General features: G+C 37.5%; 1 protein-coding gene across 1 annotated transcript in view; it reads left to right on the top strand.

Annotated features, from left to right (window-relative positions):
• The window catches only part of LOC140156678 (protein DOP1A-like), a 97,346-nt gene that overhangs the window by 77,996 nt on the left and 6,689 nt on the right, over positions 1-12,661 (top strand). Inside the window, 2 exon segments of the mRNA XM_072179616.1 lie at positions 11,464-11,654; positions 12,491-12,639. Of these exon segments, the coding sequence (XP_072035717.1) occupies positions 11,464-11,654; positions 12,491-12,639 (340 nt within the window).

Below are 12,661 nucleotides of genomic sequence, written 5' to 3'. Positions count from 1 at the left end.
AGGGTGTGTATGGAATTGATTGATGGGATGGATCAGTGACTTGATAGATCAGTGATCTCATCTCTGATATTTTATTGGTCAAAACGGACACTGTCATCTTGATTATGATAAAATTTGCTAAGGGGGAAATTCACAATTCTATACATGTTGTGCAGTAGCATACTGGCTTTGAGTTTTAAGGAGTGTGAGTGTGATCCTCCACACTCCTGAAATGATCATAAGGAGTGTGATCTTTAAGCTGACACTTGCACTTGTATGACAATCACACTCATCATTCACAAAATACCACTCCTCACAAGTTTGAGGTGTGCTATTTATCACACACCTCAATTTTGTAAAACTCAAAGCCTGAGCATATGGTTAGTTTAATGACAGCATTGGAGAAGTTATGTGGAGTTAGTTTGATTTATTATTTTTTAAGATGATTAGGGTTGTGTGTGTGTTCTTAATTGATTGTTTGCTAATATTTCTACACATATGGCATACTAGTATGCAGTTTTCCCTAAACCAATTCTGCCTAGTAGCTGCATGCTTGTACAATTCATGATTCCTTTATCGTAATCAATTTAAAAAAAATGCACAATAGAAATGGTGACAACGGCAGTTGCTAGAAAATGACGAGCTGAAAAATGTTATGTTTCATCCCATCTATGCAACATTGTACCTATGTTGCATAGCTTATAATTACTGTAGTGGTAATGGATTAAAGCTGTACTTAAAATACAGAGGGTGTTGTCTGTTTCTTGAACAAGTATGAGCCGCTGTGACCACATTAACCTATTTACGCTCATTAATCAGATATAATTTGATCAGCTCGTAATCTGCGGGAATTGTTAGGCTTTTACCACTCTGCCAAAAAGTAGACCCACGTTATAAAACCCGCCGATTGCAAGCTGATCAAACTATAGTATGGCAGTTAATTAGGTAAACTAATTTATACAGAATATCAGCATCACTTAAATGCTCTGCATGCTAGCCATAGGTTTGAACATAAAAAGTCACAAGTTTTGAGATATTTTCTCAAAATATCAAGAGCTATCTCAAGAACCACTGAACCACTACTCGGCTTGTTTGTACTCATTTTAATGCATTTTACATGCTGATTCCAAATATGGTCATGAAAATTAACATTTCTGAAATATTTTAATTTTTAAAACAAAGTTTGAAACTTGTCATCATGAGTCGACACCCGTGTGGAGAGGGTTCATGGATGATACTAGAATAGTGGCAAAGACTATAAATCATTGATTCATTTCCGCTCATGACAGTACCTGTATACGGTTACAGCATTGATAAACACTGGTGTTACTGTATCTAAACAAAGGATTAGTTTCTTAAATATATGAACTAAAAACTCGTGTAATGTATACTCTGTTTATTATCATCACACAGAAGAAAGGTTGTAGCGTAATATAATATGTTGCTATACACTGTCTTGTCTGATGTGTAAAGTAAAATAAAATCACATTAAAGCAGTAGATATGTAATTTTCTTCGGAGGGGGTCAATAGGTAGGTGGCCAGAGTAGATTTGTTATGACCCCCTATCCTGGTTGAAAATTTTATGATTCCCACTTCTGCAAAAACAAATTGTTTGAAAAGGTCAAGGAATAAATAGTGGGGATAGTATAGTTTGGGATTGAGGGATGATGATCAGGATCTCTGAATGTTCCTTTAAAACTTGAACCACACAGCACAGGCAAAAACTGATTTACTATACACTGATTGCTCCAGCTGTATTACACTGAGTCTTTATTGTGAGAGGAGTAGTGTTGCCACATGTATGTACAAGAGGTTAATTGAGAGGATTCTTGTTTAATGCAAAAGTTACCAGTGTGAAATTACTTCTTACTTCAGGGTTTGACAGAGTATGCCAATTACTGTATATAAGCTTTGGTTGCCACACCTTTGTGTCGCAGTCAGCCTTTGTTGTGAGAGGAGCAGTGTTACTAGTAGTGAGTGGACATTACATATTGTGAGAGCAACTTAACCGACAGTCATTCCCACCATGGCTGGGTATGGTTATTACAATATCTCAGCACTGCTGATAGTTGTTTTGGTACTTTATAGCGTAACTGTTGCTGATAATCATCAAGAGCACGTATCCATAACATGTGAAGAGGAGGATATTACCAACTGGTGGTGGTGGTATGAATTCTATGCACCAGGTGGTAATGGTATAAAATGTCACATCCGCTGTCCCATAGACTGCACCTGTATCCTTGGTAACTACACAGTATCAAGCAACTGTACTAATGGAGACATAGCTGAGACTACAATCCCATACCCATACATTGTGAGCTATCTGAGCTGGGCTGACACCACATTGCATGGTGTCAAACCAAAAACATTCTCTCTGTTTGCTGATATATTAAATGGATTACATCTAAATAATATCAGCCTACGGTACATTGAGCAAGGAGCTTTTGATGGGTTAACCAATATGAGGTTCCTATTCCTACAAGATAATGATCTTACTGACATAGCGGCAGGTGTGTTCAGTGAGTTGACAAGCTTGAATGAGTTATACCTTTCAAATAATCATCTAACTGACATAGCGCCTGGTGCATTCAGCAACTTGACAAGCTTGATGCTGTTAAACCTTTCAAACAATCACCTGACTGACATAGCGCCTGGTGCATTCATCAACATGACAAGCTTGAATGAGTTATACCTTTCAAACAATCACCTAACTGACATAGTGCCTGGTGCATTCAGCAACTTGACAAGCTTGATGCTGTTAAACCTTTCAAACAATCACCTAACTGACATAGTGCCTGGTGCATTCATCAACCTGACAAGCTTGAATGAGTTATACCTTTCATACAATCACCTGACTGACATAGCGCCTGGTGCATTCATCAACTTGCCAAGCTTGAATGATTTATACCTTTCAAATAATCATCTAACTGACATAGCGCCTGGTGCATTCAGCAACTTGCCAAGCTTGATGTGGTTGTTCCTTTCAAACAATAATTTGACTGCCATAGTGCCTGGTGTGTTCAGTGAATTGACATGCCTGATTGAGTTACGGCTTTCAAACAATTCTCTAAGAGAGATCATACCTGGTGTTTTCAGCAGCTTGATAAGTATGGAGGCCTTAGACCTTTCAAACAACCACCTTACTGAGGCAATACCTGGCACATTGAGCAACCTGACACGCTTAGAAGGATTAGACCTTTCAGGCAATGACATAGCTGAGATAGTGCCTGGTGTATTCAGCAACCTGCCAAGATTGTATGGATTGAACATTTCAAACAATCGTCTTACTGAGATACCTCCAGGTGTATTCGGTGAATTCTGCAGCAAATTGACCATTTATGTTCTAAATAGCACATATGCCTTCGACTTTTTGCGTGATGCTTTTGACCTTTTCCATCTGTCATTGTCACAAAATGATCTTTCTACATTACATTCTGGCACATTTCAAAATCAAACTGAACTCAGATATCTTGATATTGATCACAACCGATTGCAATTCCTTCCACAAGATATTTTCCACAACCTGAGCCAGCTGTTATATCTGGACCTGTCAGTAAATAACTTGGTTCACATTCCTACTAAACTGTTTATTCATTGTCTCCATTTGAAAAGAATTGACTTGACTGACAATCCAGTTTTGTGGTTTGAGCCCAATATATTTGCAGGGTTGAATGAAACTGTAGATTTAATTGTAAGTGACCCTTCTATCTGTTGTTTTACATCAGCTAACTGTATATGTGACAGAGCTCCATCCCCATTTCTGACATGTAAACGTTTGTTGCCATATAATGGTCTTCGCATAGCTGTATGGTTTGTAGGTGCTCTCTCTTTGATTGGAAATATATTGGTCTTGTACATTAAATACAAGCATAAACAGCAAAGTAATAAGGTCCAATCCTTGCTGATCACAAATCTGTCAATATCTGATTTCTGTATGGGTATATATCTGATCATATTAGTTTCAGCAGACATATATTACACACATTATTTCCCATCATTTTCTGAATTGTGGAGATCTAGTATGTTGTGTAGAATAGCTGGTGCCTTGTCTGTATTATCCAGTGAGGCATCAGCTTTCTTCATAACACTGATCACCATTGACAGGTTTCTGGGGGTGAAGTACACATTCAGGTATCAAATAAGCACTAAACTTTCCCGTGTTCTGGTTGCCCTGCTGTGGTTTGTAGCATTAGGCATAAGCATTGCAACATTTGCATTATCACAAGGCAATTTAGATATTTATGCTGTTTCAGAAATTTGCGTAGGGCTACCGATTTCAAGACATCGGTCTCACAGTACAAATGAAACATCAAAAATGAAATTCACTGGATGGGGGAATCAAATAATAACAGAGTCCCAGGCTGTGTACACTGGGAGTAGGGCAGCTATGTATTTTTCAATTGCTGTGTTCACAATCCTTAATCTGGGATGTTTTTTTGGTTGTAGGTTACTGTTATCTAGCTATTTTAATTTCTGCCAGGCAAACAGCTAGAAAAGCTGGTCGTTCCCCCAATACAGATGAAGAAATCAGAATGGCTATGAAATGTTTTCTCATAGTCTTTACAGATTTTTGTTGCTGGATTTCAGTAGGCATATTGTCTATTCTAGTCCAAGCTGGGGCAGTAGAAGTTGACCCAGTTGCCTACGTCTGGATAGCAACATTTGTCTTACCAATCAATTCCTCAATTAATCCATTCCTATATACTTTGGTTTCATTTATTTTGAGCAAGAACAAAAGAAAGAGGCAAGAAAATATTCCGCTCAGGGCAATCAAGAGATAATGATACCCATTGGAATCTATGATATTGACAGGCCTGTGTACGAGGGGGTATCCAAAAGTTTTTGACATCACCCAGAAGTGAAAGAGCTATATTGATGAAATTTTGTCAGTGTCATCACTGGTCCTTATGTACATTATGGTCCAAAAATGGTCTCATAAGTATGTTTACTTTCTTTATAGGTGGCGTTAGATGGGCAGTAGGCGCATAACCTGCAAGATGGTGAAAATTGAGGAACGTAGCGTGATTAAGGTTCCTGCATTTGAAGGGTTAGGCCTATAATACAATGCTCAGAAAATCTGTGATGAAATGAAAGCTATCTACGATGATGATTGCCCATCATATGGCACTGTTGCTTTTTGAAAAAGGAATTTCCAAACTGGCCACATGTCCCTCACAGATGAGCCAAGAAGTGGGCGTCCATCCCTTATGGATGGTGCGCCACAGTGAAGAAACTCAAGAAAGTGGAGGATCTTATCATGAAAAGGTTATGCGCCTACTGCCCATCTAGCGCCACCTATAAAGAAAGTAAACATACTTATGAGACCATTTTTGGACCATAATGTACATAAGGACCAGTGATTACACTGACAAAATTTCATCAATATAGCTCTTTTACTTCTGGGTGATGTCAAAGACTTTTGGATACCCCCTCGTACATTATACAGAGTGTTCCCAAGGTAGTGGGCACATTTCTTTTCATCATAACTCTGAAGTAGTTCAATAAAATTTACACCTATATTTAAAATGTCATTTGTTTGTTGTTTATTGCTTGCTTTTTATCCCCCTGGCTTTAGCCATTGTACATTGTACAGAAAGTGTTCAGAAAGTAATGGGCACATTCTTTTCATCATAACTCCGAAGTACCGGTAGTTCAATAAAATTTACACCTATATTTAAAATGTCATTTGTTTGTTGTTTATTGCTTGCTTTTTATCTCCCTGGCTTTAGCCATTGTACATCGTACAGAAAGTGTTCAGAAAGTAATGGGCACATTCTTTTCATCATAACTAAGAAGTAGTTCAGTAAAATTTACACCTATATTTAAAATGTCATTTGTTTGTTGTTTATTGCTTGCGTTTAGAGGTGTACTGTGACCACCAAATTTCCAAATCGTCCTGATGACAGACAAAATATTGTTTGCTGACTAAAATTGTTGAATGTTGACCCATATTTTTTTTTTGTCAGGTCGCCCAAGAATCTAAAATGGGGGGCGGGGGTACGGGCAAAAAAATTCTCAAACTTCCATTTATAGTAACTAGTTTATTTATTCCAGTGTCACCAGCAGCCAATTTTGTTCCGGTATCATTTCCCCCAATATTTAGAGCCTTTTTGTCCCAGCATTTGGAACCAGGAGGGGGAGGGGCTACTTGCGCCCAGGTCGCCTCTGTCCACACTATGTTCAAATTTTGGTATAAGATGCATTGTTCACCCACTACACGTACTCATGTACTGCAAGCCTTTCACTATTCCTTTCCCCCAGGATAGTTTGATTGAAAGGGAAATAGAGGTGGAGAACCTACTTGTATCCACAGATTATAGAATATATATCCATACCAAGGCTGTTAAATGTGGACCAGCCAAGTTGCATGCTACTGAGCCTGAAAAGAAACCACAGTGAATCGCAAAAACAATTGACATGAGCGCTGTCATCAGGGTACTGGGGTGCTAATTGTGCGTCCGTTATAGCACCAAACAGGTACGATTAGTAGAGCGTACAGTACGCGTTCTTGCATGACATTTGCTGCTGGTTGTTCTAGGATACGTAATAGCGGCTTGCATATCTGTAGTACCACTGAAGCCCACTGTCATTTCCCAATTTGATTATTCCCTGTCCATACCTGTGTAAATTGTGTCATGCTAGTTGGTGATTCAAAAGGTATACATTTAAAATAATGGATGACAATTGACCAATCAAACCGTGCCTATATTAGAAACTGCATGTAATTCAATGCAATGTAATTCAATGCAATATTACGTAGTGCAACATATACTGCGCCAATAAAGTATCCTTACACTTGGAAAAATAATCACAATTTCAAAACTGAGCAATATTAGGGGTAAATTTGTTTTTTAATAGATGCACTATCTAATCCTGCACATTATGACACCACATTGAATCCAATGTGACCTCCCGAAGAACAGTTACAAGCAATTGAATAGATGGAGGTCCAGTTTTAAAAGTGACAAACTGGCCTATACAAGGCGCAAAAAGATTCCAACAAGCGCAACGAAGAGACAACACGGTTTCTTCAATGAAGCGTTATTTAAAGCAGTTTTTATTTCGGTTTTTACTTCTCTGTACTTTTCATAACTTTCATTTTATTTGTCAGTTCTTTTGTTTCAGTTTTCTTTTGTTCCTTTTGTTTTAAATTAAAGCAAAACGCATAAATTAGCCATTCACCACTCTCAAACCAGATGTCTAGTCTGTAGTGTTTTGAATAGGCCCGTTTGTCACTTTTAAAACTGGACATTCCTCTAATCAAATGCGTGTAACTTCAATGTGGTGTCATAATGTGCAGGATTAGATATAGTGCATCTATTAAAAAAACCAAATTTACCCCAATATTGTTCAGTTTGGAAATTGTGTTTATTTTTCCAAGTGTAAGGATACTTTATTGGCGCAGTATACTATAACATAGCGTAATACAATGTAAAACATTTAGAACCTATTAACCCTTACTCTATAAAATCTTACAAAGCAAAGCCACTGCACATGCATGCAGCCCATGTGATATATGTGACCTGCTACCACGAAGTGAGCGTAAAGAAAGTCATCACTTGCGTTAGCTGTCCTACACCAAAACCTGACCTTTTTATGAAAATTTGATTGATAAGGTTGTGTGCAGAATTCTGTTAGCTCCAATTTGATACCAAATTTGCTACCAACCACTCTAAATTGATAAAGATAACAGTATATGAAGTTTGGTGCATTTTAAAAAGTTTATTCAATTGTTAATTTAAAACGTGTGGATTGTTGCAATGCTTTACTGATGAATACTAGGGCATGATTTTGATCAAAATTGTCTCAATTTTTCTGCTCGGAACATCATTTTAAAAGATAATAGTTTGCCATATCTCAGGTGTTTCGTTACCTTGGTCACAAAATGTCAATGTTGACCCTATTCAATTCACCCTGTTACCCAGAATGGGAAGAAAAATTAAATATGATAAAATGATAACTTCATATAAGGCTCAACAGTGCATATTGCAAAGACTATTAATTAAGCTAATGCCATTTTGAGGGACATGGGAGGAAGCATCATATTATATTACATGTAACACCAATTTCAAAACAGAGATTGTAATCGACTCTGCTATAATGATAACATGTCGGTCATAATTCTCTTGTCTATTTTGTTGATCAACATCATTGTCCATTAAAGTATAATTGGTTACAAGTTGTGAGGTGGTGATTACAGTTTTCTGGTTCAGGTTTCAATTGACTTCTTGAACCAACCAGTGCCAAGCAATTTGTGCAGAATGAAATTGCAAATTGCCCAGACAAATTGCATATTGTGCTGAAAAAATAAGAAAATATAAATATATATAGCCCAATTTCTTTCCAGGATCCATGTTCAGATTATTCTGTCCTTTCATTTGTCGTAAGCAAAATGACCGAAAGTATTTTGCTGAAACTTGGTTGTAATATAAATTGTACGGAGAAAAATGTAATTGCATAGACAAATTAAATTGGGTGGAGAAAGTGAATTTGCGAAAATGGTTGGGCCCTGGACAAGCAGACATGCCATAATGAAAAGTCATCAATTTAAAGTTTAAACTTTTTAGCAAAGTTCTTGATGTTAGAATTAAAGGAATATACAGTTATTTAACGGGGGTATCGATTGGTTTAGGATATGGATTTTGTTCAAACTAACATACAATGGCAATTATTGTCCCCTTTATGTATCCATATAAAAAACCTGAACATTTTCAGCTTAAATGCGACTAATTAGCATAATAATTGCATTGTGGTCCTGAAGCGTTAATAAATTATAATTTGTAGTTTTTGGGGTTCAGTTGCTTAAAAAATGAAGTATAAATAGTCAAACCAAGAGTCAAACTTAATACATATTTTTGTCTTCTGTAAACTGCCAATGCATTACGCGAATCCATATGGATTCGCCCAGTTGATGTTTTACGGGAATCTTTGCGTGAATCGTTTTGCGGATTCGCATCGGACTTTTGAGCCTGTGCTAAAGGGCGTATTCAAAATGGCCACCATTAAATAATTTGCTTGTGGGACATATTCTCTCCATGATGCATAGGCTAAGATACCATTAAATGATCTAGAGCACTAAATTGTATACAGGATCTGAAACCTGTACTGAATAATGGAAAAGTAGACATGGATCTTAGCAACCACATTATCTCCACATTGGAGTCTGTCAAAGTTGTACCCACCCACTAATCTAATTGAGGAATTTAACACTGACAAAATAAAGAGTGAAGAGCTGATTCCTTCTAGGGTCTGTGTGTAATATGTTCATTGCTTTCTTTTCTTGACAATAAGGTGGTTAGCACAATTTTGAATTTCATGCAAGCATAAAATGATTTGAATGCTGCCAAAAAGAGGGATTGCTAGAGGGCCCAGGGGGTACTGGTTGAGACAGTAGTTACTAATGACTCCCTCCCCCGCCCGCTTAAATATCAATGTTATATTGTATTGTGTTGGAAACTTATATCATTCTTTTGTAAATTGTTTAGTGTAATATGGGTGATAGAATGCAGTTTATAAACTGCATTCTATCACCCATGTTACACTAAACAACAGGCGGCATAGGAAGCGCAACACGTGACGTACAAGGCTGGCGAAGATACAGGGCTGACAGCCCCATTCAAAATACACGGTTAGCAATTACAAATGGAAAATTAACATACTTGCAGTGTGGTACACGGTCGTACCCACGGTTTTAGAGTAAGATAATTTTGCTTTGACACCACATAACAAATTTAGAATTGTTTATGAAGATTTCATGATTATGTATTAATCCAATGGCGACCTCAAAATTGGCGATATCGCTTCCATCACCGCCTGCTAAACAAAAGAATGATACAGCTGGGTCCTTGTCAGGTCCATCCCACCGGTAGTAGTGTCTGTCACAGTGCTCTGTTGTTGTCTTATCGTATTATGGAAAGAAAACCAACAAATGGCAACATAGAGTGGTTTAATCTTTAACCCCCTGGACACTACTAGTCATCTGACAGCATTTCTGATTGGTTGGTAACTTGAAATGCTCATTTCAGTTGCCAATTATGACTAGGCTTTAAAATATTCGCTTTAAACTATTTGCAGATGATTTTATTAATACCCTCCTTGATTGGTTCAAAATTGGACACAATATTCATTTTGGCCAAATCGGCAGGTAGTTCTCATGGGGTTAAAGAGTCAAATATGGAAATATCGAAATCTACAAAAAGAATAATCAAACTGTTACACAAATGTGACACGATCAAGGGAAATGAGTCGCATGTCGCTAATATTGATTTTGAGATATTGACAAAAAAAGTGTTCAAAACGTTTGTTTTACGTTGTTTTTAGCAATTGATAAATTGACGTAACTTCGCAAAGGAAAGTCGTATCAACATGGGGTTTTCAGTTTCTGAAAGCTTTAAATGTTCTCTTTAGGCACCTATATAAAACTCATTTTCGACCAGGGTCGACATGTGACTTATTCCCCATGATCATGTCACAAATGAAATCTTGGGTTATATTTCAGTTTTAAGCAGTACATCAATAGCAGGTATAGTTTGCAGCTAGGTTGAAAATAATATGTTATTAGCTAGCAGAGCTTGACTCTTCCTGATTAAAGTGTGTTATTACACAGATCAAATTTTCAATAATATTTATCCCATAACCCAGTAATCCACCATGGGGTTAAAACAAGACTGGTATACATGACACTGAATTTAAAAGTGTGTTGGGCAATTGTAACACATGGTTAGATGGTGTATATTCTACCTCATATTGAGGCACAAGATCACCTAAGTATTCTTATTTTAATGCATATTAATTATTGTATATACTTGATACTAATCATTGATTTGTGTTCTTCTAATTTTGACGTTTATCTACAATCCCGGTCATAAATAGTTAGAACACTTGTGTCAAAGTAGGACTGTTTGAAACCGTATTTCTGTTATACTTGACATATTAAAAGTTTGCTTCCTTTGTTGTGGAGTCTGAAGCCTTCCCTACTAATACAACCCTCCCCTGCCCCACCAATAATGTTGGATGTTTCTAGGGGTGCATGACCAAAAAAAAACAACCAACTACCAACATTGATCGGGGGAAATGGGGGGGGGGCATATTTGAAGTACCCAAGTTAAAGTGTTCTAACAATTATGACCGGGATTGTAGGTCATGTAGTAGACACGATACAAACAAAGATACGCAATGTTAGCAAGGCAGATATTTGATTTTAAAAATCCTACTTTACAGGAATCAAAACACCATTAAAACACAGAGAAGGCATGAAGTTGCACACTGGAAATTTAGTTAATTTCTGCCCGATAGATTGCACTAGCTGTTTTTTACCAAGAGAATCATGAATGAAATCATCCATAAGCTGTTGCAGTTTGATGACCATAGTGAACAATTTGAGTTACAAGAAATCTCGTCATCGTCTAATTCGAGGCATGCAATCTGATTCCTAGATCATGTAAATGGTTAATGAGCAATTTGTTTATCTTTTTTGCACCCAGAATCATGAATGAAATCATCCATAAGCTATCGCCATTTGATGAGCGCAAGGAGCAACGTGAGCTTCAAGAAATCTGTCAGCGTCTAATCGAGGCATGCAATCTGATTGCTGGATCATCTCTGGAACAGACTACATGGCTCAGACGAAATGTCTCTGTAAAGATACAGGAAGAGCAGATAGCAGAGTCTGATGGTGAGACTGTATTCCTTAAAATAAGAAAATATTGCAAAATGATTATTGTTTTATTGCTGCATCTTTCCAATTTATGAATTGAAATGGAAAACAGAGGAAACTCTTACAGGAGTGTTACTCATCAGACAGGATCATATTGTATAGACATAAAGCTTTAACGAGACTAAAATAGTCTCCACAGTCCATTCTTCAGGAGAAGCCTAAAATCAAACAACGATTAGTATCTTAAAGCCATATTGGGCAATTCCACACTCCCCGTGTGGAAGATTTTGGAAATATCTTCCACAGAGGGAGTATAAATTTCAAATGGAATTAACACCTTAGGCAGCTCCATTTGAATGTCATACATCCTCTGAGTAAAAATCAGGAAAAAAGCGAGCGTTTTTGTCAGCAAATGTTGCAGTATGGTTTTAACAGACAAGCATTACAAAGTGTTGCACACTGGAAAATCAACACAGGGGTGGACTATTTCCTTTCTACCATCAAAAAAAAAAAAAGGCAGACAAACTTGTGTTCACATGCCAGAGTGTCCATCTCTCTTTCAAATCGACTTGGGCCAGACTCCCCCATGTAATGTTTCTTGCTGGAGGGGGATCACTACACCTCTTCCACAGCAAGTCTGTTACCTTACCATAAGCCTTGCCTAAGTGCACATCATGTTGTGCCTGCAGGGTCAAAGGTCAAACCCACAATCTCAAGCTATCTCGCAATCATGAGTCTAAGTTTTAGGTAGCTGCTTCACAACATGGCGGTTTCTCCCAGAGTTCTCCCAATCTGATTCATTCAATTTTTGCTGAACATGCCTTTATTTTGTATATTTTATTTTCCATGCACAGCTTCGGATTCCCCTCAAGGAGGAGCAGACTCTCCTACAGAAGTGACGGCAATCGCTAATCCCGAGCAGCCTGCTAGTCCTCAAACCAGTGCAGCTATTACCAGATCATATTCACAGTACAGTGTACATGCTCTTACTCTTCTATCAGAGGTAGGTATTCCATGGTAGTGGG

The sequence above is a fragment of the Amphiura filiformis genome, chromosome 7, assembly GCF_039555335.1.
Source record: "Amphiura filiformis chromosome 7, Afil_fr2py, whole genome shotgun sequence".
NCBI lineage: Eukaryota > Metazoa > Echinodermata > Ophiuroidea > Amphilepidida > Amphiuridae > Amphiura > Amphiura filiformis.
This window is presented reverse-complemented; position numbering and strand designations above follow the sequence as displayed.